Source organism: Hippocampus comes, unplaced genomic scaffold (assembly GCF_001891065.2).
Source record: "Hippocampus comes isolate QL1 unplaced genomic scaffold, H_comes_QL1_v1.1 scaffold17, whole genome shotgun sequence".
Taxonomy (NCBI): Eukaryota; Metazoa; Chordata; class Actinopteri; order Syngnathiformes; family Syngnathidae; genus Hippocampus; species Hippocampus comes.
The window spans coordinates 856,080-881,358 of NW_017805002.1; the positions used below are offsets into that span (position 1 = coordinate 856,080).

Below are 25,279 nucleotides of genomic sequence, written 5' to 3' on the forward strand. Positions count from 1 at the left end.
ACGTGCTGCGATTCTCTCAGTGGACGCTAGAGGGCAATACACGCATTTGAAGAGACCTTTATTTTCGGTCGCTCTCGTTTCTTTTTAGCCCGGTAAAGGAAGCGGAAACTTCAGTAACTATTGAAGTATGTCGTGAACATCATCAGGTAATTACTACTTACTAACTAACGTCTACATGTCGAGGGTTTTGTTAAAAAAAAACAGCACTTTACACTTCTAGTGGTTGTGAAAACGGTAGAAGCTGACACGCTTTTGGGGGGGCAGTAAATGAGGCATTAACTGAACATTTTGTGTGAGTGCTTCAGGGCAGGGTGGCATCTTGGTTTTTGATCTACTTGTGCAAACGACATGTTGCTGATGCAATGGGAAATACTATGACGTTCATCTGCCTTCTTATTTGTTTATAGTTTTTTTATTTTTTAGTGAAGAGGAAAAACTCTTATATGGCTGACAGTTTCCGCTGTCAATCAGCTTTCGTTGGAGCTGTCACTGCTTTGTGGAGTGTCTGAAAAACAACTGACCGGGTCGGGAAAATGCAACAGTTTGTGCATCATTTTTTTCATGCTTTTTAAAGGCTCATTGAAATTGTTCTCCTTCTCGTGTGCATGCCTTGGCCACTAGGGAGCAGACTAATACCATCCATGCCTAATAAATACTGTAAGTATTGCCAAGAGTTTCATAACTGACTCAGTAAACTGCTCTATTATTAGTTGTATTTCTTGCAGCAGATAAATACTTACTTGTGAGTATTAGTTGTATTTCTTGCAGCAGATAAATACTTACCTCTGAGTATAACTAAATTGTGTCCCTTCACTTGTTGCTACGCGTTTGTGTTGAAGCTAACACCCAAGTGGTTTGGTCAAATACACAACAGGCAATTATCCAAATTTGATCTTTAAACATAATTTAATTCTTTGTTTTATGCTAACGTTTCAACTGGAAACGGAAAAAAAAACCCAGCATGACATTACCTCTTTTTGAATTATTCACCATATGCTGCTTGGAGTGAAGGTCGTTTCGTCATAAGTATATGTAGCACACAGGAGGTAAATTGTGACAAAAATTCAGCCTGGGAATTTAGTTGGAGAGAGGCTGGCACAGACCGAAAGCGAGTCGGCAATGGAGGGAGGGGCGAATGGGTAGACGCGGCCGACTTGCACCAAAAAGTATTCATCAACGGCGTGGTGCGGACTGTGGCCGACGTGCAGCGATAATTGGGTGAGGAGGGTCAGGGGGGTTCTAATACATGACCATTTTGGCCTGTAAAGGACCGGCCATGTGTGAATTCCCGATGGCCACTACGCTCCTGGGTACCACTGCACTTAAACGACGTATCACTTTCCACCACAATTCCTCTTGTGGGTTCTCGGGTACTAGCTCGAGCCCAGCCAATCACATGGCCGGTTGATTTCATTTGGCCGATATTTGCTTGTTTAAAATGTGCAAAAATGTATTTAACAGATTTATTTAAACACATAACTCCTTAAGACAGGCAATGACATTCAAATACATCGTCAAAAAAGGGGGGGGGGGGGCGGGGTGGAGAATCAGCCGATTTTTCTCTGTTGTCAATTTAAATACTAAATGATAACGTTTTGTAAAACATTCAAATGTCCTGCGTGCAATTCATATCTTTCTTTCCTAGATGGACCGGCGATCAATCTGTTATTGGAATTTTATCCTCACAAATATTAGATCAGCATCGGCCTAAAAAAAAAAAAAAAAAAATCCTCATCTGTCAAACCTCAGTACTGACCATGTTGTGTGTATGTGTGTTCAGGATGTCGCAGGTGGAGTTGAGCGAGGGCAACGTAGAGGTGCCAGGCTGCACGTCGCCACTCTTCTACAGACAGAGTCGACCTTCCTCGGGAGACGTCAAGATGAGAATTTTGCTTCTTCACGGTCGCCGCTTCTCCTCGGAAAACTGGCTTAACATCGGTACTCTTCACGCGCTGGCCGATGCCGGCTGCCGAGCAGTTGCCATCGACCTTCCAGGTGAGTGGAACAGGAACCGGTCGTTTATCCATCCTTAGGGCTTGCCGACATTAGAATCACGAGCTGGGCCAGTCTACGTTTAGTGTTGGTGTAAAAAAAAACCTTAATGTCAGGAAACTAAGATCAGTCGTCACCCAAATTCATGTAGACATCTCTACTTATGCCCACTTCAACCTCTGAAAATATCAGAACCATCATCCCAATAATATGGATTTTATAGACGTTTAGCCTTTTCCACTACATCTGGGGTCTCATACTCTTTTTTTGTTCCAGGCTTCTCTCAGAGGGCCGATATGATTGTGAAACCAAATAAATGTTTAATCGTCATTGTATTATTACATATACACAACAAATTAATGGATTATTACTTCTGAAATCAAGAATAGTTTGTTCAAGTTACCAAAAAAAGGTAAAAAGAACTCATGCAAGAGCGAAAATTATTTAGCACATTAAACATTTTGGTACCGATTTTTCAAAATGAACATGGAAGTTGACACATGATTTGCTTTGGCGGGTGGGATCTGGAAAAGCTTAGCATCAGAAAACTGAAGTATCACCAAAATGTATGTGGATATCTGGACTCATGCCCGCTTCAACCTCTGTAAATATTAGAATGATAACACCAATTGTTTGGATTTTTTGGTCAACATTAAGCTTCTATAGCCGAGTGAGCGCCTATGGAGAAAAAGGCTTAAGGTCCATATTATCCCAAATAAAATATTGGGCTGACCATTCTAATATGTACGGCAGTTGATGTATGCATACGTTGAGATGTTAACATCATTTTTGGTGAAGATTGATCACGGTTTTCTGTGAAGGGGAATCGGCAATAAAAATATATTGGGGCGATCGCTCGTGTTTAATAATTTTAAGGTTGAGGTGAGCATCAGTAGAGATGTGCACATAGATTTTGGTGATGATTGCTCATAGTTTAAGTGAAACACGCTTGTCCACAGGACTGGGCCGCTCCAGCTCAGCCGAGGCGCCAGCAGCCATGGGCGAGCTGGCCCCCGCTGCGTTCCTGACGGACATATGCGAGCGACTGGAGCTGAGCCCCGTGGTGCTGATCAGCCCATCACTCAGCGGCATGTATTCGCTCCCCTTCCTGCTGCAACACCAGCACCTGCTGCGGGCCTACATTCCCATAGCGCCCATCTGCACCGAAAAGATCAGCGCACAACAGTACCGTAATGTCAAGGTCACGCAACGTGCTTTTATGATTTAGACTTTCACAATGCAAGTCGTGGAACATTTTTGCTCATGCCACTTCATGTGGGCGGAGCATGGTGTCAAGGTTAAATGATCATTTTGAGAGTTACTTTTTTGTGAGCGTCACAAAACATAACCTAGAGCTGAATTTTCAAGGTTAGTAAATTAAAATGAGCGCTTTTTGTAACACAACAGGTGCCGTCACTGATCGTCTGTGGTGATGGGGACACTGAGCTGGGGAAGGTGTCGCTTAGCAACCTGAGTCAGCTGGCGAATCACAGCGTGGCGGTGATGAAAGGGGCGGGGCACGCCTGTTACCTAGACAACCCGGACACGTGGCACCGGCTACTCACGGACTTCCTCGCTAAAATCTGAGGTACAGTACATGTTTCTTGGATTACAAATAAAATAAAAACGTGATGCAAATAAAGTGAAGTGAAAAATATGAACATTATTTATTAACTGATTCTCTGTAATAAACAATTTGAAAATATTTTACAAGGAGTCACAGACACGTTATTTTACAAAGTTTGCCCCTCTTTTGTTTGTTTTTTTTTCTCTCATCTTTTTTCCGCATAGCTTCATCTGTACAAAAACAATGGAGCGACAAACAAAACAAAGAAGGAGCTCAAGTCATTCTCTCTCACAGGCACGCGTACGCGCGCGCACACACACACACACACACACACACACACACACACACACACACACACACACACACACACACACGCTTACTCACGAGAAAGAAATACAAAATCAAAATCTGTTTGGACTTCAGACCTCAGACTTATCAACAGTGCTCTTTTCCTATAATTATATTTTGATATATATATACTGACTTCACTTTGACTGATTCCGACTTGTTTTCTCTAAATGTTATTTTCTTTTGAACACACACTTTTGTCAAACATGGTCACGTAGCACCAGACTACACACTACACAATCACATACACACTGTCCCCCACACCCCCAAACACACACGGACACAGCCCGCCTCCCCTTTTGCTTCTTTTAACCTGCTGCCCTCCGCCCTTGTCACAAATTGATTTGATTTTCAATTTTGACAAACCTGTCAAATTGCAAATGACACACTAAGACTTCGGTTGACACGTTTTAAATATATATATTTTTTGATACCCGCCTCTGTTACATTTGTTGCCCACTAACAGCTGTTCTCTTCTCGAGTGTAATAATCTGAAAGTAGCAGAAACAAAAATGATCCTCATAAACATGAGGAATTTTAACACTCAAGTTATGTTCCTTTTGGAAAAACAGCAATAATATATCTGAGTCAGTTTGAACCAAAAGTGTCAGAATTGAAATTTTAAAAAAGGTGTGAACATTATTTCAATGTACCGGTAATTATTAACCATTTCAATCAATATTTGAGCTGGGGTGTGTTTAATTTTCTGAACATGTCAGGAAAAAAAAGGTTAGTGTATATTTTTGGGTAAACCTGCCGACAGAAGACGTGCATCACATTATGTATGACATCACATGATGTCATAATGCGAGGTGACATTTGTGTATTTGTCACCATCCCGCCATCCTGTTTCATTAGTTTCTCAGGTGTGTTGTTTTTGTGGGTTATTTTTTTTCACAATGCATTATTAACTCCGTTTCTGTTTCAGTCAATATTGAAAACTGATTAGTTTGACACGGGGCGTGTTTAATTAATAATTTAAAAGTGTCGGAAATGGCCCTTCCCCCCCAAAAATGTGATCTGTGTGCGGATGCACATTAGTATTACTTATGTAATGATGCATCTTGTTACGTTTGCCACTTAGGAACAGCAGTAGTAATCATCCAAAGGTGTCAGATAAACAACAACAAAAAATATCCCAATATATCCCAATAATGATCTAAAATACGGTGGGGGTGTGCGGGGGCCAGGGGGATCAGAGCTCTGTTGTGTGTGACACTAAGGCATTCAAATAGAGAGGCGTCATTTTTCTGTTGCATTTTAAAAAGTCAAAACACCGACCGACGAACACATTCTGTTTATCCAAAAAGCACGACTCCCTTTTTGTTTTTTTTTAAAACGTCCATAACACTGGGTTGTGTTCATTGCAACACACAAACAAGAACATAAAAAACAATCAGCTCTCGCATCACACGCAAAAAGACATTCCACTCGATTAATGCAAACACACACACACACGTAACTCAGGCAGAACTACAGGAGTCAAGTGGCCTGAAAAAAACAAAACAAAAAAATATACCCCAATAATAAGGCTAGATTTATGCTGCAAGTGGCACAATTCAGATTTGCTGTTTTTTTTTTTAATGAGCAAAATTGACTTTTTTTTTTTTTTGGTGTTAATTTCCAAGGATGTCCTCGTAACTCTCTGTGACTCTTCCAGGTTTTGTTGTATCTGTATCGCAATACGGAAACAAATGACAAAGAGTATTGGTCGGTTCATGGATGAAGCACCTTTTTGTAAATGTTGGGTGTTCTGTTTACTGGAACATTAAACAGTCAGTTGGACATTAAAGAAGTTAGGAAGGTCAAATTAAATTCAGCTGCAGGGGTTGTTGAGCATTTTTGATTCATCCTGAAATTTCAAGCGAAAACCCCAAAATCCAAACTTTTGGTGAGTAGTATGTATAACTGTGGAGCGACCACCATGTTTTCTTGAATTTCTTGTTCATTTTAATGTCTGGTACCATTAAATGTGTATCACATGACTAACTGACCCAAAGAAAAAATAGAATGCTTCAATGGCACCCTTTCTGCAGTACCACACCATCCATAGTTAGTTATTTAAGAAGTTGAGAAGTGATTTTGGTTATTATCAAGAAAACCTTTCGATCAGCTCTTGAATTCAACTCTCATGAGGTAAATTGTTCCAAACAAATGTACCTTTAGTTGTATTTCCATTTTAACAGGAAACTTAAGAAAGTAGGGTGGTCTCTTAATTTGTTCACAAATACTGTATGAACACATAAAAAGAAAAAACACTCATCCACTGTCAATCCAAACTTCAGCCAATGCATAGACAATTAAATATGGTCAAATTATACAACATTATGGTTACGGATGGGGGGGGGGGGGATAAATAAGAAAATCGAATTCCCTATGGCAATGGATTAATGTGAGGGTTGGCCTCGGTGGGGAGGGCAGGATGGGTGTTTTAGAGTCAAGAAAATCGGATTTGGGCATTGACTGAGGAATTGTGCACTTGGACCTGCAGCTTAAATCCAGTTGAAGTGTGTGTACTGCTAGCCTACTGATCATACCTCGAACGCATGGCTTTGTCGTCGTGATGGCAGTCAGACGGCTGCTCTACCGAAAGCCGAGCCCTCTCCAAGATGGCCGCTCGGTTTCAAATAAACAACGATACGATACAGTTGCTATGCTCGTCCACTACGAAGTGCGTCAAGGCACTATTATGAAACAAAGCGGCTCCTAACAGTCTAAAAAGAACGACCACATGATCAGGCGCGGACTACTTACTGCGCGCGGCGACGGCGACGTTGGGTGGCCATTTTGGGGACAGCATGATAAGGCCTGGATCACCCTGGCAGTGAATGACGCATCCGATGAAAGAGCTCGTGACGGAATGCAGTTTAGCGAGAAAAAGCAAAGCCTTCGGTGGAGTACCGAAAAGTGAAAAAAAAAAAAAAAAAAAAAAGACATAAAATTGCGAGAATAATATTCCGATATCACGAGAGGAAATTAGGATTTTTACAGGAAAAAACGTTGCATTTGTTAAAGGTGAATGTCAAACATGAACCAAATTCTGGTTTTTCCTAACCAAGGTGTATATGTTTGCGACAGTACCACTTTATTTTGTTGAAGGATTACATTTTATCCCCATAAAATGATTCTTGTATTGCCTTAAGAGGATCTATTCTTTTACATTTTTGGGAAAAGTCTAACTTTACTAAGATTGAAATGTATTCTCATAAATTCTTAGGAAATTGCAATCATAATGTACATAAAGAATGTTTTGTAAGATTGCAGCTGCGTTCTCATGAAATAACACTTCTCTCAAATTACAATTTGAATGTAAAAAAAATGCGATTATTTCTTCTTGTGATCATTTTTTTTTCACACTATCACAACTTTATTTTCCTCTATAAAATTTGGACATATTCTTATAATATTCTGACTATCCTCACAGTATTATATCTTTTTCCCCATAATTTAACTTCTTCCTATTCCGTTTTCACTATTGTAAAATTAGGACATTTTTCTCATATTACAACTTAATTCCCGTCGAACTAAAATGTTTCTCTTTTAAAACTGATTTAATTCTTGTCGTATTCTGACTTTATTACTGTAAAATTATAACAGATCTTGTCACATTCCACATTTACTCTCGTACAATACAATTTTATTCTCACTATAATACTTTTTTTCCCTTCCTAGAATTGGAAATCGTTACGTTATGACTATTCTTTTGTGGCATTTTCCTCTCATGATATGATGATGTCAGTGTGCAATTTTCCGTCTTAATACATCAGATTTTTTTTCATCTGAACATGATGACTTTCTTCCGGAAATATTAGAACAAATTTTTTCTTGCAATATTCGGACTAGCAGTAAAGAAACCTTTTTTTCCCCCTGCAATATTCAGGATCTATTTTCATAATATTACAACTTAGTTCCATACTACAACAGTTCCCCTGCATAGAATTACTTTTTTTGTGATGTTTTTTTTTTTTGCCGTTATATACTGACTTCGTTCTTGTGAATTTGTGAAATGTTTCATATACAAGTTACTCTTCAACTTCTTAATTTTAAAAAATTAAGATGTCATTCTTGTAATACTCTGGGTTTGTTCTCGTAACATTCCAATGTAATTCTTGTACGATCCAAACTTTTTTCTCATGAAGTCACACACTTTTCCCTCCTAATATTTTAACTTAATTGCTGTAACATTCCAAGTTTTTATTTTTTTGCTCGTAACATTACGACCAACCCCTTGTCATAGGTTACATTTTTTCTCGGGATACCACAACACTATTCTTGCCGCATTTTGACTTCATCCTCTTAGCACTGATCTGTTTTCTCTTCTCGTTCTTCACAGACAGCCTCATGAGGACTGGCAGAGGTGATGTTGGTCGAAATGGAGGTCAGAGAGGTTCTGTTTTTTTTTTTTTTTTTTTTTGGTAATAAATAACACTACACACATCGCTTGCTAATAATAATTGAAATGTCACAGCTGTGTTATTAGAGCGTGAGCCTTTGTGTAGCGAATACAGGCATGTCATTTTTTTTTTTTTAATCCCTCTCGTTAAGCCATTTCTGCTGTGTTTTTGGCTAGAAAAATAAGACCACATGAAAGTCTATCTCATTTTGGCAAGTAGATATAGTAGTGCATAAGTTAAACAATTAAACTTTGTCCCTTTTTTTTTTTTTTTTGGGTGAACAAAAATGAAAATAAAAAGTTTGGAATTCTCTTGACACGAGTGACATGTCTTCTACTTGAGAGTTCTTTTTGGGTGTATTGGTGGGCGTGGGGGTCTCTCCTTGTGTGAGTAACCTTGGCTGAGGACACAGAAGTGAAGCTGGCTAAATAGCGGCACTCAGGGCTTCCATCATTGCCTATAAGACTACTTAAGGTGGTGGTGGTGGTGTGGGGGCCTGGGGGCATCAGGTGCACATATGAGAAGCACAGGACAGCCAAAGTGTGTGTGCGCGCATGGGTGTGTGTGTGCGTGTGCGCGTGTGTGTGTATGACAGATTCGATTATTGTAGTAGTGAGTGAGCGTGAGGGCTGACGACAGGGTAAAGCACGAGCAGCTGAATGAGCAGCAAAGCCACACGGGACGGACGTAAGGAGTGGCCCCGTCCGCAGTCCGACGTGTTCTCCTGAGGAAGGACACACATTGGAAGTACACATGATGTGTAGAAACACGTGGATTTTGCTCCTTATTCCTAATCATCATCTCGGTCAACATCAATTGACTTTGAATTCATTAAGATGAAGGGAAATTGAGAAGTGGAAAATCTGGAATGGCTCTAGACCAGCGGTGCCCAACCTTTTTTGCGTGATGTACAGGTTTAATGTCAGACAATATTTTCAGGGACCAGCCTTTAAGGCTGGATAGATACAACAAAATAATATGATTTGACCTGCATATGACACGAGGAATGTCCTATCTGGCCTCAATGCTCTCTGGTCGCTATGGTAACATTTAAACGTGCCTTCAAAATAAGATACACAAGTGCATGAAAAATACGACTCACCATCGTGGCATATTATGCAGAGCGGGCTTGGTGTGTGGGAATCTCCCCTTAAGATAAATCCGTATTTTAAGTGGTACTTAATACTGTCCATTAAATGTAGCCTTCTTTTTCTTAAAAGTCACAGGCCCCTTCTGTATCCTGGCTGGGCCTTATCCCCTTCCCAAAGATGTTTGTTTTTTACTCATTTTGCTAGTTCCTGTGTTTCATTTTAGCGGAAACCGATCACGTGACCGAGAAGCGCGCCTTGACCTGTGTCAAGAGTGACATACTGTAGACGGATGTAACAGAGAATCCGGTAATTTTTCAAAATAAAACATATTTCAGATTCCGAAATAAATAATACGGAAGCAATGTCAGTTACCATATTGGCCCGAATATAAGACGGCCCTGATTATAAGACGACCCCCTCTTTTTCAAGACTCAAGTTTGAAAAAATACTTTTTGAACACCAAATTAATTTTTATACAGAAAATAATTACAGTACACCTGAAACAGATCATTCTAACAATATATTTGAGAGAAAAAGCATGTTATTTTGCCTCATTCAAATCTTAATATCTGAACATTTAAATATGTAAGCTCAAGTGCAATCACATTTATAACTGAATGGCTTCTGGTTGTTGAAATGAAAATTACATCATAACTTCTCCTCAGCTGCCGGTTAACCTGGCCGATCTTGGAATAACTTTTCTCTAGATTGTCGCTACGTTTCTCCATTTTCTGTTATCTCTTCCATTATTGTCTTCTCTTTTCTTTCTTACCACTATTTTTTCTTTTTCTTTTTCGTGCTACCGCTATTTTTATTTTTTCTTCTTCGTGACAGGGGTTCGCTTTGGCCTGGGGAGTCAAGTTCAGCATTCGCTTCAATGGTATCTGGCGCCATCTAGCGTCGTGAATGGGTATAATGTCAAGACCCCGAATATAAGATGACCTCCAGTTTTTCAGTCTTATTTCAATGCAAAAAACACCTCTTATATTCGGGCAAATACGGTATTTATTCTTTCTGTGCGGCCCGGTACCAAATGACCCACGGACCGGTACCGGCCCGAGGGTGGGACCGCTGCTCTAGACTACAGTACTGATATTATCAGTTTCTAAAATGCTAACAGCAAATAGAGTGTTGAATTTTGCAATATTGACATTGCGATATTTAACATTGACCTAAAGAAAGGTAGAAACCCATAGGCTCCGTATTCATGTACTATTTCTAATGCTAACATGCTGATGATTGATACGCTATACAAGTTAGATGGCATTTCTAGGCGACTGGAACAAGCTTACCGCGTTGTTGTTGTCAAAACAGGTGGAGGGTCCTTTTCTATAGCGTGCCACTGTCATTTCCTCACACGGGTTCTCCTCCATGACTGCAAATAAACGATTACGGAAAAAGAACGGAGATTCTTGACATGTCAATGACATCATCGCCGCAAAGGATACACTCCTCCTCCTCCTGGGACAGCTTTTCGATCTCGCAGGTGTTGCAGGGCATCTTCTCAGCCACCACGAACAACAGGTTGGTGTTGTTTATCCTCTTGGCGTGGATCAGCCTGAATGGAAAAGACACTGCACTTCATGAAGTTGTTGTTCTTGACTGTGTGTGTGTGTGTGTGTGTGTGTGTGTGTGTGCGTGTGTGTGTGTGTGTGTGTGCGTGCGTGCGTGCGTGTGTACCTGGAACAGTTGCCACAGTCCTGCAGCATGTTGAAGGAGCTGCTTAGGTTGCTCAGGTAGTACTGAGTCTGGATCATGACACAGCTTCTATCCTTGGAGTCCAGCCCCTCGGCATCCACCTCGTCTGGCGTAGCCATTGGAAACACACACACATTAGCACACACACGCACACGCACGCACACACACACCTAGTCTATACACTACTCACAAATTGTTAGAGTTTTGGGTAAGATTGGAGTTATTATTTTTTGTGTACTGTGCTGTGTTGTTCATCTTGAGCACACCACATAATGTTCATTTACTGGCACTGCTTAGACCATTTTTGCCAGAATTCTGTCCCCCTCTCTCATATTTTAAAAAACAGCATGCATGCAGCACACTTGAGAGTAGTGAGATGAACAAAGACCTTTGCTATTTGCTAATAAGATGTACATTTAAAACAAATGCTGAGAGTAATTCCTGTTGGCATTTTGGCACCTACCTGTGACAAACCAGCTGTGATAAGCCAGCCCATACATGAATTGCTGGAACAATGACCTGAAGACAAGAAGGGGGTAATGTAAATATTTGATCCATTTGTGTATTCTGCAGCAAACAGGACAAAGCATGAGGTACAACCGCACGTGCTAATGAGCGTCAATTCAAAAACACAATTTCAAACCATTCCCTGGTACACTAATCTTTTTGACTGGCATTATTACAATTCACCCAGCCCCGCTACCTCGTCATGGGCAGAAAACCACAGTGTGGGGTGCTTTTATGTCAATTTCATTCAGAAGTACTTGCTTACAGACCGTTCTTAAGCAACAGGATCACCAATTTTGCTAGGTTGTGTCATTTTACATTTGATAGGTGAGCAGATAGTCCAGAGACCCAACTATTTGTTTATAAGGCATTAAAAAAAATCTATGTCCGTATGTGTCCTCTTGAATAATATGTTCATTATTGTGGCTGTAATTTGCAGTGGTGTAGAACTACAAAACAGCACTTTCTACTATTACTGCAGGTGTACCTAATAAAAGGAATACCATAATCATGAGGTAAATTTCTCACCATGCAGCTGCTGATGTCCACCAAGCCAGGTTAACGAAATCTGGAATCGTGGGCTGCGGACATGACAATTAGTGAATTAAAAATTAATACATGTGTACACTATATACAGCGGTGCTTTGAGATACGAGTATGGACATTGTATGTTTTTAGTACCACAAAGACTCCTCTCCGTGCCGCTCCGGCCTCACTGTTGGGCATGCGTTCGCACACCGACTGGTAGTCGAACGACTGCTTGCGGTAGTAGAAGGAGTTGTTGTAGAGCGCGTACATCAGGGAGGGGTCCACGTCGCTGAAGAACATGCCCACCTGCGGGAGAACGCAAGCAGTCAGGAAAGGGTCTTGAAGAAACAGACTAACCAACTGCGACGGGTCTAAAAGCCACCTTGTTCCAGTCATCCTTCTGGTTAGACATGATAAGGAAGCCACCGTCGTCTACCAAGTAACATAGGAGGTCCTGCAGGCAAATGCAATAGTGGACTGTGAGCTGGAGAAGCCGTGACATGTGCGTTTAGGTGACACATGGACACTCACATCATTGTTGGCTTCACAGTCCATCTCACAGACTCGGTTTGGTCCACACTGACAAATAAAAAGGAAAAGAGATGAGTATAACATGAGGGCACAAAAGGGAGACTCAATACTATGTTACTATGCTATTGTTTGAGTCTGTCCCAACGAGGTACACCTATAACTAGTTGCCAATCAATCGCAAGGCGCAGAGTATGTAGAAAAACAAACATTCACACTCACATTTGTTTGTATCTACCGTGTTACCTCAAATATGTTAATTTCAATAAATTGCCATATCCCAAACTTATTTCCCATGGACAATTACTGGTATTACTGTACCAATTATTTCTTTGCGCACCTGAGTCATTGTTTGATAACAGACACACCAGGGACGGTGTGGTCAGATAGGCAAGTGCTGTCCCCTGCTGTCCCTTACCCTGCATGTGAAGAGTAAAAAAAAAAAAAAAAAAAAAAAAAAACTTACCGGTATTACATTAAATTGTGTTCCATTTTAGTTCTATGGTCCGTGCTTTGCATTGGTTTTCTTTTTCAATAGAATCCTTATTAAAATAGCCGAATGTGCATATTTCCTGTTCATATAATGGGCAGGAAGTGACGTAGTTATTGCACGTTCCGTGCCCCCATGAAGACACGAGCATTCTTTGCTGACTCAGGCAGTTGATGCATGCACTCACACGAGATGCCGCCGTTTGTTCTATCGCTAATTAGCGTGTTTTGTCACACATGTACTGCACATGCTGACGTTAAGCAGCCCAATATAGTTCATGAATGTGGTTGACACATTTAGTCACTCTGACAGAAAAATGACTCAAAGTGCATGCGAAAGTCAAGAAAGGAAATTTAGGCTAAGTTTGGGTTTATATTTTTTTATGTCTGACTCCAAAGGGGAAGTGCCTCACCTGTCACGAACCTCATTCATTTGTTTGTGCCTTACTGATTGGCAGTCTAGTACAGGGGTGTCAAACTCATTTTTGTCGCAGGCCATTTTAGAGTTACGTCTTCCCCCGGTTATGATCACTTGTGCACAGCAAATTGATGGATTACTAGTTTTGAAATCAGTCTATTTGTAACTATTTGTTTGTTGAATTATTGTTCCACTGAGTGTAAAAAGTGTAACAAAATTATTGCAAAATCTCAGTACCAGTATTGATTATACGTGACAATTTGACATTTCAGTACAGATTTTAGCAAGGAGCATGGAGGTTGACATACATAATTCGCTTTCGCGGGCCACATAAAACAACATGGCGGGTCGGCCCTGGCCCTCGGGCCTTGAGTTTGACACCTGTGGTCTAGTATATATTTGTTTAACACCACAGTTTTGTAACAGAATTATGTTGTTGTGGTGAACGCTTACTCAAACTGCTACTCAAATCGCAATCTGAATTTTTGGGGAAAACCTTCTTAATCAGATTCGTTTCCATAATCGTTCAGCCCTCAAACACTTTAAGTGAACTGAGGCAAACAGGTCGTCATTGATTGCACATTTGGTTACCGTGTTCGGGCCAAGGCGGTTGTCTGTGTGGTTACTGGCAAGAATCTTGAACTTATCCACCCAGGCTTCAAGATCCAGTTTCACTCCGACGACTGACAAATGACCAAACCAGACAGTTACTGTAAGTATCTTCAAAATGAAAGCAGCATCTCTCTGAAATGCACCTGCTGGTTTGATAGTCTTCCCTCCGACTGTGATGTCCACCGCCGTGCTGACCAGGATCCCGATGGTGTCATTCTCCGGGTTGAGCAGCTCGTCTCTGGCTGCGAGACATATAAATAAATAGTGAATAAACCAAAAGACCGGGCCCAGCATGAGACGCCATGTGGAGCATCGTTCACCTGTACGATAAGGCGCTCTGAAGATGTAACCCCTGTTGTCGAGACTGCGGCGGTAATAGCTGGCGTTAAACGGCTCGGGGTCTTCCTCCCAGCTTTCCGCAGCCCTGACATTTTAAGAGAGCTGTAAATCTCCTCACTACGAGGCCACAACGGCTGTGCTTGTTCCTTATCGGAGTGATTAGACTTTAAACGGCAGGCGTTAAAAAGCATTAACAAGCACAACATAGTCTGGATAAGAAGGTCTCTTACTTGTTGGGAAACACCCGTGTGATTCCTCCATCTGTGGCAGCAAATACAGCCAGAAAACCGTACCTTAAAACACATGAACACGAGCAGACATTAAAGGGGACAGACTATTAAAAAGGAATTTTTCATGGCTTGAATACAAATTGGAGGGTCTTCAGTGTACCTGCCCACGCATCACGTGTGAAATTACACAACAAAATACATTTTTAGTTATCTGCCTAGAGAGTCTATGGCGATGCACTCACGTATTTAAGTCTTTGTTCTTCCACACTTTGTCCACCAGCTGCCTGATGATGCCCGTGTCCAGGATCAGGTTGTGAAGGAGCAAATTGTCGCCTGGACAGGGCAAGACAACACAGATACATTTTTGCACAGAAACAGAATTTCAACATGAATACAAGGCAAAAAAAAGGAGAATCTCAGGAGTTGGAAGGCCCACTGCACAGGTAGGTGATATTCCAGGCTTTTACCACACAGAAAAGATTTCTTAGGTGGATTGATAATTAGATTGTTTTTTTTCTTTGTCAAACGAAACACACCATTTGCATTGCATTAAAGCAACTGCACACGTGTAGAAAAAAAAAGCAGAGGCAAACATGATAAATGTTACTTAAAAACAAAGCCACCCCTCTGTTACAATGTCATGTTTTTAAAATTCACATTTTACAAATGAATTGAATTCATTTTCTGTTTGATTATCCTGTGGTCTATGTTAAGTGAGCCTCTCAAAGATCACTCTTCTGGTACTATGATAGATATTTGGTTCGAGGGAGGACATCCTTCATTGTAATTGGAGAAATGGATGGTTATGTGCGTGCTGTTGGTCATCGATCTCTAAAAACACTAAGAAGACGACGTGATGATTTTGTCATCATATTGCTTTGGGGAGGGGGGGGGGCTCTCATGTTTACCTAGCTACAGTTATTCTTGCTTTTTGTGCACTTTCTGAAATGCCCTAAGATGCCACAAGATGGTAGCAGGGCCCTGTGAAATAGGAACGTACTACTTCGGTGTGGTAGAACAATGGTGAAGTTGCACATCTTGACTGAGATACACGCTTTGTATGTCTGGCAGAGCATTTAGCCTGGGTTATTTGTCTAAGTGATGGAGAGTCTTTGTGTGCATAAACTGTTGCATTTTCCCCTAAATGATACCTTCTGTAAGCCATTTATTTTGATGGGAAACGCAAGTTTGAAACCTTTATGGGGTGACAGTTTGTGGTACATTTATGCTTTAAATATGAATATGGGCAATTACAAAATCCATTGGAGGCTTGAAGCCTATAGTACTCTTCCCCTGCAAATAGTTTACACGAAAGCTGTTATTTCAGTAAAAGATATCATGGAGTTTATGCTGAGTTGAATCCAACTGACATTGCTTGGAGTCAGGCGTCACTTTCTCCATGAGGGCGATGAAGTTGAGCAGAAATTCCGTGTTGTTGCTTGACAACTCCAGGTCATTGCAATATTCCCTAAGGAGAAAAAAATAATTTGAAGACTGCTTGAACTTGCCTGACGCATTACATCCCCAGGCGAATCATGCAGCATCACAGCAGTGGCGGCATGCGCGCAGGGTTGTACTTGGGTATAGTGACGGTGAACTAAATGCCAAGTTTAGGCATCACTCATCAGTGACAATGAAAACAATACAACGCAACACACACAGACAAGCAAACATACAAAATAATCACTCCTGGACGAGATGTGGCATAATGACAACAAAGTGCGATTCCACACAAGGCTACCTGGGTGCAATGAATATATGTCCTTCAGACTCAAAACTGTTTGGCAGCAGTGACTCAAAATCTGCAACAGAAAGGGGGAAGATTATCCAGGAAGGGGGATGAAGGGGCTGAGGGAGTGGAGGACTTGCAGCTGTTCAGGGGACGGAGGGCGGGTGTACACAACGGGACTTTTACCATAGCAGCGTTGAGGAATCATGGGGAACACTAGCGTTAGCCAATATGGTGCCTCAAATAGAACCTGACCTGAATGGGTGAACTTGGAGATTTTTTTTTTTTTGTGTGTGTCTTTAAAAAAAAGAAAAAAAGATCATGATTCAGTGAGGGATTTCAATCCATCATGTTTGGGTTGTCTGAGAAGTGACTTGACTCGGCGTCGCATCAAGAAGCGACTTCTCAGACTCACTCAGAGTTGCAGCGAGACTTGTAGCAAGGTCAGGCAGGCATCAATGTGGCCAACTGTTGCGAGGGTCCTGATGGAGGTGTGGTCGCCCCTCAGACTGCCAGGGCGGGGGGACTCGAAGAGACACATAATCGCAGGAGATGCATTGCATTGTGAAGGGCATGTTGAGGGGCAACGCAAACCACAGTTCAATCTCATGTTGTCACACCGGAGGGTTAGATCTACCAATGAGGTGCCCAGGTAGTCTCCGCCCACAATGCCGTGCACCATCCAGGGTCGGGGGTTCGCTTATGAACCGTTGGGCCACGCGCCTGGCGGTCTGAGGGGTGAGTAACGGGTGTGGCAGAGAGTGTGAGGGGAACAAGCTGATGGAGACGGTTGATTGTAGAGAGGGAAAACACAGGAGGTCGTTGCGCTGAGCTGAAACCTGAGGGGTTGTGGGAGAGGGGAGGGGATGTTGGAAGGTGCTTGAAGGGGGGCTGGACACAGCACAGCCTTGGTACAGACCTGTGCTTGACTGAATGACACCCCAGTTCTACTTGGAGAGGGATGCTCATACTGACGCTTATGCCCCATACGTTTGTTTTTATACAGTATTTTTCATGGCTAGTTTCAAAACATCATTACTTACACATATCGTAACGGGTCCTCGTGCACCCTTTATCATGGCAAATCCTCAAAATGATCATCAAAGTTTGACACCACTCTTTGCCCACGTTAAATGGCGAATGCTACGTGCTCACTAAATCCGTTGCGGGGGCGGATGCGTGCCGGGCGTGGCGGATGACGCGTTCGGAGGGGTGAAACGCGTGCATGCGCACCTCAAATCTGCTCATTTTGTCTCTTCGCCAAGTTAAATAAATTGAATTTTTTACGTGCTTCGCCTCGCGGCAGCCAATCAGATTATTGTTACAGCCTGCTGACACCCCCATCTGTCCAATTCGGCCAGCATTAGGACTGCGACAAAAATAAACGTGAGCAGGCTTGGCGTTTGATGGGTGAGGAGGTTGGCATATCTGGTATGTATTTTATTATTAGCATTATTATTATTATTTTTTTTACAACTGTTGAACTGTCCCAAGTCTAGCATTAACTAGAACTACTGTATTGACCACTTTGTCCTCCATGGCTCTTAGCAAAATGGCTGGTGCAAATGTTATCGTCAAGCAGATGAAGCCCCTCCCTTTCGCCGGTGTGCGCCAAATAAGTTGTTGCCTCACCAGGAACTCCCGGCGTCAAAAGATAGTGAATAAAGCGAGGAGGAACGCTCGCAATGGAGTTGGTATACATATACCAAGCAAATATTCAAAATTTATCTTATTTTTCCTTGGAAACTTGCTTCCAACTGGGGATAATTAGGAAAGATTCCCTTGCAGGAGATCCTCAAATTATGAGACAAATAAAAGAAAATGATCCATTTCCTCTTCAATTCTGTGCACTGAGACTTTTTTATGTGCCCTGGTATGATAGATATGTCCACCCAATTGCATGTCGATTAGTAAGATGGAGCTTACCGGTAGTTTTTTTTTTTTTGGACAATCTCAGTAATAATCATCAAACTTTGACATCATGCTCTGCCCACATTAAATGACAGAAGCAAAAATGATGGGCAAATTGGCGATGCCCATCTGTCTAGTGAGTACGGATTTGGGCTCATTTGGACAAATTCCCTCGTAGAAATTTGTCAAAGTCCAAGACCTGGAATTCACCCTAACCAAAATGGCTGACTGATGTTCAATTTCGGATATAGGTCCTTGAGACTTTTTCATGCGTCCTGTTTCCAGCCAGTTTCATGTTGATTGGACTAGATTCGAGGCATTTTTTTTCTGTTCTCAGACAGTTTCAGGGTAACTAATAAACTGTGAAAAATTGACTTGTACATTTGCAGAGATCACCAATGGACCTTACTGTTACGTTGTTCACTTTGATGTTTGAATGAACTTTTACAGATTAGTGACACCATAAGAGATAGACAAGTAAGGGAAGAAAGGATGCAAAGAAGAGGCGAAAGACAGACAGGAGGAAAGGAGCCATCCACAGAAGGAACATGAACATCTGTCTTTCTGTTCAGTGTGTCTGCAGCAGAGGTGAACTGAGAACTGAGCCTTTATCATCATGTCTGGAAGGGTGAGGTTAAAAGTAGGAGAAGAGGGTCCAGGAGGCAAAGACAGGCAGGCAGACAAGGGGAGCCATAAGGTTAGGGTGAAGTTAGGAGGTAGGTGGTGGTTGTGGTAAGGGCTGGGGGAGGGGAGGGGGGATTCTGGATGAGGGAGGAGGCGGTAGGCAGGAGGAATAGGGAGTCAAGGAAAAGGGAACGTGGACCAAGATGGAGTATACTTGCCCTGGGTGTATGACACTGTGTGGATCCATCAGAGAAGGAGCAAGAAAAGAAACAGGGGGTCGGGTAGGAAGGGGTTTTGAGGGGGAGGGGTCACAGACAATATTTTATTCAATTTATTGCTTGAATAAAAATATTGTGTTCTTGAAAAAAAATACTGAAATCAAACAAAACAAGTAAAGTGGGATACACACAGTGATAATCGGCTCGATGGCTTGAAAGTAAGCGACCCTACGATTATCAGATGTCTTTGAAAATCCTGATCAATTTTCCTGTGGTGTGGTATGTTTAAAAACAGAACTCAAGGCAGAAAATGTTTTGTATGTGCCCCCACTAGTCTAAACAGAGTATTCTGATTAATAATTTTGCAATTGTGGAAAAAGAATTAAGCAGATTATCTGAGCAGGCTGCCATTTTGGCCGATACCGCCCTCTGCTGTCAACTGAAAGTGACATCACAACTGCCCTTGGGCTCGCATTGTGAAAGTCATCAGACCAAACCCAAAAAACTGTGACGTTTGCAATGCGAGGCTGAGGGGACTTTGATATCAATTTCCATCTCGAGCAGGGGGCTGTATTAGCCAAAATGGCAGCCCCCTTAAATGGATCAAACAGCTCGGTTAAACTGCTTAATTCTTCCTCCACAAACACAATATCAACCAGAATACAGTGGAGACTAGTAAAAAACTAAGAAAAACTGCTACGTTTAGTTCCCCTTTTAGAGTGATCTTTTTCTCTCGCCGATCTGCTTGGAAAATCATCATTGTGAAATCTTTTCAAAATTCACGATCATAAATCCTTGCTTGTGTGGTCAACACTGATTTGGGCCAAGCCAATTAGGAAGTGACCTGAACCTCAACATGACAAGAAGAGTTTGAAAGCGCAATATAGTTACTAGACAAGCCATGTGTTAGCGTAGCTAGCACCATATTTTCTCCTACACTTTCAAATTGGCATACCAATAATTGGGGCATTTTCCCTGCCTTGCAATCAAAAATCATTTGCGAATGTCTCTGAAAGCTTTTCCTGACCAATTATGATGTGGTGTGAGGTGTGTTAAAAGTATTTTTAATTCCCTGATTTGCGCTGAAAAACAACACCGAAATTACAAACTTGTTCAATATTTACGATAGGAAATCTCTTTTTCTTTATTAATTTGTAGCCATGGCACCATATCTCGGCACTAAGAAACTTTTATTCAACGGCAGCTGGTCTCGATTGCACCCACAATTGCCAATTTTTTTTTTCAGTTCCCGTGTGTGGTTTCTCGGATTTAGAAAAAATTGGTGACGATACTAAAAATCGATGTGTGTATCCCGCCAAAAAGAAATAAAGACCAAAAATCTTATTTGCCTGAGCAAATGAGAACGACATAAAAAAGAGACAATTATTGTGGAAAAATATCAAGAAGGAAGTACAACAAAGAAAGAATGAGAAAGACAACAGTGTGTCCCCATTCGGACCCACAAAACCCAAACTCCCACACATGAGCAGCCCGCACTTGGGCCTTGTGGGAGTTTATGTGCTGAATGATTCCAAAGCTCACACGCAGTACACAAAGTCACACATACAACAGAAGGGAAAAAAAATCAAGGAAGGCATCATAAGGAGGTGAGAAAAGCATGCATGTTTTTCCTCCTCACTAAACAATACTGGAACACACACGCTTCAGAATCATTTCTCGGTGGAGAAGAGGCGAGAGCATTTGGCAGAGAAATAATAATAATAATAAAAAAATAATAGCACAAAGTCACCATTATTTTCATTGGCGTAACATAGCTTTCACCTTTCTGTCTCTTCAGTTCGTTTTTTTCTTCAGCCGGAGCGAAGAAAAAACATCACCGTTTTTTTTTTTATGTTTGTTTTGTTTTGTTTTTACAGCACAGCATGGAGACAGGAGGAGGAGGGAGGAGGAAGGAGGGATACTCAGATCGGATCCAGCCTATCAGGGAGCATCGAGAGGAAGAGGGGGAGGAGGAGGAGCGGGGAGAGAAAGACGAGTCGCTCCGTTCCCTACGATGATGTTGGAGACCCCGGGGGATAAAAGTCCGACGTGAACAAGAGAGAGAGAGAGAGAGAGAGAGAGAGAGAGAGAGACGGGGGTGCGGTGTTGGTGATGAGAGGGTACTTACACTGCACCTGCAGGATCTGGTCGCTAAGGTTGGCTTTGATGTGGCTCTCGCTATATGTGGGCAGTACCAACCCTAAACTGAGATAGTCAGGCAGATGCACAAATATGAGCCACACCCACATGCAAAACAAGGTAAGTTCAGATACAGTGTGGGACTTAAAGGGACAGAATACAGACACGTTTTGGGACATCTAACTCGCCATTCATCCGTTTTCCTCGAAAACTTCTTTTTTATTAAAGATGTGGATAACTTGAGTATATCCCAATTAGATGGTGCATCCATATTCTAAACCGCTTGCCCTCATTAGGGTCACTTGAAACTGGAGTCTATTCAAGCAAACGTTTGGTACAATCATCCATTTTCTTTCATTCATTCGGGACACAGTTGAGCTGAAGCCTATTTCAAATGATTTTTGGACGGAGAGGGTATAATTTGCAATTCACCCTGTGATTAATTTGGTGACCAATCGGAGAGTGGAGCCCACGTTTTATAATTACAATTACCTGCAACCTTAATGCACATCAATTTCCCCATTGTAGGACTAATAAAGGTGATCTCATCTTAAAAGCTATCCAAAATGGAAAGCATTTTAAATGTAGCATCATTAACATCCCTCCTCTGACAGTGAGTCATAAGCAAAGCTGGTCCCTTAATCATATATAGTATGTATTAAATGAAGCAGAAAATCAACTCAGTGCTACACATTCTTGGATACGGTCATATTGACAGTTGAGTGTTTATGCCGACCAGCCACGACATTGTGACCACAAAGCTCAATTAAATGATATCCGATTCCAAAATGCCTTATCTTTTTCTTCTTCTTCCACCGCGGTACAAAATGAGTTTCACGTACCGTGTGTTGATTAGTTTTCATTCCATTTTACACAGGTTTAAAGGGGACAAATGCAAAATGTACTTTATTCTTGGAAAACAATAGCTGGATCTTTGGAGTGCCTGCCCACCACCAAGTGAAAAATCAAACAACCAAGTACACCTTTTGTAAGCTGCCTGTCTAATCTAATTCATTTACAAGTTTTGTGAAATGGGTCATAAATGGGAAGATCCGTCATTTTCAAGCGGCGGAGAGACTACACAGAAAATTCTCATGTCAGTAAGCTGAATTGCAGCAGTGTCAGCAAAGATAAGCAAAAACATCTAATAAACGGAATGTACTTGCCTAGATATTATTTAAAGTTGAGGGCGCCGCAGTAGGGGTGATTTGTGTTTTGGCAATGTGTCCACTGCATCCTCCGATCGCACGGGATATTATCCAATTACGTTTGATCGGTGGGGAAATTTATTATTTACTAGAAATAATGTTTGTTCATTTACGGTGTCTATGACAGCGACACATAGTGGGAGGTAGAACAATTCCATTCTCTTCCACTAGATGGCAGGAGGTGTACAAGCCTGTGGAGCCAACTGTTGCCATTCATACCACAGAAATCCTGTCACTGCTTTGTGTCCACCTCAACAGGCCCAGATTCCAAAGCTCAATTCAAGCAGTAAAAACAAATGGACTGCATACCTGTAGTCTGTGCCCTCCACCGGCGTCCAAGTGTACGTTCGTATGGCCTCGTCGATGTACCTCTGTGGATAACCACAGCACAGTGTCACATGGCTCCCCCATAATTGGCAGCAAGTCATTCACGACGGAGCTGCTTTGAAACATGACTGAGTCTCGGTGTATTGACGACTTGCCTCATCAACCGACTTAATGAGCGTCTTGATTTTCCTCTGCCCAGATTTGCCATCAATCATTTGTCTCCGGATCTGAGGAGAAATGGAGAGAGGGCGAAGGATGTTTGAAAACACAAAATATTACAAACAAAAGATTATTACAAAATATATATTGGGTATACAGTGAACTTCTACTGTTTGTAAGGAATCAGGACCGAGCCCCGCTGCGAAAAGCAAAACCCCACATACAATTCACACCACCATCACCAAAAAGGAATTTGTAATTACTTCGAGATGCCACAAGACAGGGGCAAAGGACTTACTGGAAATAAAACAGACCGGTATCCCGTTTGGATTGAATTACCGACTGCACAAATCAGCAAAACATCAATACCATGCATGTAGCATGTACACAATTTGGAACCCATGTTACATTAAAAAAAAAAAAAAAAAAAAAAATCATGATCTGTGTGGATAGGTGAACTGCTACGTAATGGCGATTACTGTACAGGAAGTCCTCACTTTATGACGGAAATCCGATGATTTGAGGTTAGGAACGACACGCAATAAATGCTCTTACCTCCTCCTTGTTGCTGTCTTCCAGTTCCGCGTCGAGGAAGTCCAGCGTGACAGGCTCCCTGAAGTTGATGATCTACTCGAGAGCACAAATACGTATAAGTAAAAGAACCAACTAATCGACCTTCTTCAGTTCTATAGATGCACACACACCTTCGGTCGCAGGTTGGGGTGTAGCAACACATAACCGTTTGGATCGGTCGCAAAGGTGTAACCGTTGGCGCCGAGCTGCATGACAAAATTATGTGGGAGGTGATGACGTCATCATCAATGTGCAAACACAAACAGTATATCACTGATTAAAGGTTAGGGATAATGCGTTTTCTGGGTGAACTTTCCAGATGAATTTTAAATGAATCATAACTTTTACGAGGTGAAATCAATTTGACTTAATATTTCAGTATTTTTTTGCACAACTTGCTGTTCGCTGACCATATTCTGTGTTGTGAATTTTGCTGTTCAGCTCCTAGTTAGAGTACAGCAAATTGAGCAAAAAGTACAAAATAGTAAACAGTTGGGCATTCCCAAGTTTCGACAAGGTCAAATCAAGTTCACAGTGTTTACAATTTACAGTGCCTTTTTAGCCCCATACCTGTAAATTTTTACAAGTACTGTCGTATAAAGTGTTTGTGTGTCCACCATGCTCACTCGATATGTGGGTGTCTTCTTTTTTATCTCGTTGATTGCGATGTCCACGCCCATGACTCCAAGGATGAGCTGGTTCTATTTAGGGGAGAGCACATTCAGTATTACACTGAGCCTGAAGAAGCTCTTCTGAGTTGTCACTTTGGGCCACTATCTGCTTAGCACCTACTTTAGCTCTTATCACTTCTATCTGTTCCGCTGCTTTACGCCCCGGTGATAAGCTCAAAGTAAATACTGAGCTTAAGGATGCTGAAAGACGGATCCCAAGTGCCGTCTGGGCGATAACAGTTACTGCACAACGTTGTTTGCAATGCCAGCTCTCACCTCGTGGGGGCACTGTTGGACTTAAGCACCACAGCTGTCGGCAGCATTGAGGCAATGGCTGACTCGTCAACATGCAACGAAGGCTTTCTTTCCACTGTATATTTAAGAGCCGCCCCCTGCCCCCCCCCCCAAAAAAATATATATATATATATGAAGGAAGGTTATATAGGATGAAGGTAGGTGATAGGTAGCTAAGAACATAAGGACTGGTAGGTGAACAGGTAGGCAGGAAGGAAGGTATACTGAAAAAAGTAGTTAATTTTCGGCTGCAAATAATTACAATGAATTAAACTAATGTATATCATTTGTTTAGTTTTGAGGAAAAGATGAGAAAATTACATCGGTTTATCACTTTCATGTGCATCCGATGTACGTTTGAATGGATCTTTTTTTTTTTTTCCCTAGTGTCGGTAGGTAGGTAGGTAGGTAGGTAGGTAGGTAGGTATTCCTTCCTAGGAATGTCAATCAGAACATAGCTACTGGTCGGTAGGTATCAAGGAACATATATAGAAAGGTAGGTTGAAAAGAAGGGGAAATTTATTTTTCCCCAACAACATTTCTTTAAATAAATTTAGTTGGAGAAAAAAAAAACTAAGTAGGAAGAAAGGTAGGGTAGGTAGGTCGGTAGGTAGGTAGGTAGGTAGGTAGGTAGGTAGGTAGGTAGGTATGTAGGTAGGAAGGCAGTAGGGAAGAAAGGAAGGAA

The 25,279-nt window shown here is 41.7% G+C and overlaps 2 protein-coding genes across 6 annotated transcripts in view; one reads left to right on the top strand and one right to left on the bottom strand.

Annotated features, from left to right (window-relative positions):
- Positions 1 to 45: 45 nt before the first annotated feature.
- On the top strand, positions 46 to 8,327 carry abhd14b (abhydrolase domain containing 14B). The gene is made up of 5 exons (XM_019857180.1): positions 46 to 146; positions 1,781 to 1,995; positions 2,952 to 3,193; positions 3,400 to 3,580; positions 8,241 to 8,327. Exons 2-4 carry the CDS (start codon positions 1,782 to 1,784, stop codon positions 3,577 to 3,579), a joined length of 636 nt encoding a protein of 211 aa, XP_019712739.1. The 5' UTR covers positions 46 to 146; position 1,781; the 3' UTR covers position 3,580; positions 8,241 to 8,327.
- Positions 8,301 to 25,279, bottom strand: part of cacna2d2a (calcium channel, voltage-dependent, alpha 2/delta subunit 2a) — a 237,398-nt gene continuing 220,419 nt past the window's right edge. For 3 of the 5 annotated variants that reach the window (XM_019857142.1, XM_019857114.1, XM_019857131.1), the window contains 23 exons: positions 24,256 to 24,330; positions 23,761 to 23,835; positions 23,612 to 23,683; positions 23,053 to 23,124; positions 22,880 to 22,941; positions 21,352 to 21,428; positions 19,224 to 19,238; positions 16,483 to 16,543; positions 16,112 to 16,209; positions 14,984 to 15,074; positions 14,742 to 14,804; positions 14,493 to 14,596; positions 14,316 to 14,414; positions 14,152 to 14,243; positions 12,657 to 12,704; positions 12,508 to 12,579; positions 12,279 to 12,431; positions 12,126 to 12,178; positions 11,554 to 11,609; positions 11,073 to 11,196; positions 10,841 to 10,950; positions 10,685 to 10,767; positions 8,301 to 9,025 (listed from right to left, as the gene is read on the bottom strand). In XM_019857142.1, coding sequence (XP_019712701.1) covers positions 8,903 to 9,025; positions 10,685 to 10,767; positions 10,841 to 10,950; positions 11,073 to 11,196; positions 11,554 to 11,609; positions 12,126 to 12,178; positions 12,279 to 12,431; positions 12,508 to 12,579; positions 12,657 to 12,704; positions 14,152 to 14,243; positions 14,316 to 14,414; positions 14,493 to 14,596; positions 14,742 to 14,804; positions 14,984 to 15,074; positions 16,112 to 16,209; positions 16,483 to 16,543; positions 19,224 to 19,238; positions 21,352 to 21,428; positions 22,880 to 22,941; positions 23,053 to 23,124; positions 23,612 to 23,683; positions 23,761 to 23,835; positions 24,256 to 24,330 — 1,878 coding nt within the window. In that variant the 3' untranslated portion in view covers positions 8,301 to 8,902. Of the gene's footprint in view, positions 9,026 to 10,684; positions 10,768 to 10,840; positions 10,951 to 11,072; positions 11,197 to 11,553; positions 11,610 to 12,125; positions 12,179 to 12,278; positions 12,432 to 12,507; positions 12,580 to 12,656; positions 12,705 to 14,151; positions 14,244 to 14,315; positions 14,415 to 14,492; positions 14,597 to 14,741; positions 14,805 to 14,983; positions 15,075 to 16,111; positions 16,210 to 16,482; positions 16,544 to 19,223; positions 19,239 to 21,351; positions 21,429 to 22,879; positions 22,942 to 23,052; positions 23,125 to 23,611; positions 23,684 to 23,760; positions 23,836 to 24,255; positions 24,331 to 25,279 lie in introns of those variants that run through there. The other 2 variants (XM_019857122.1, XM_019857151.1) reach the window with 2 other exon arrangements.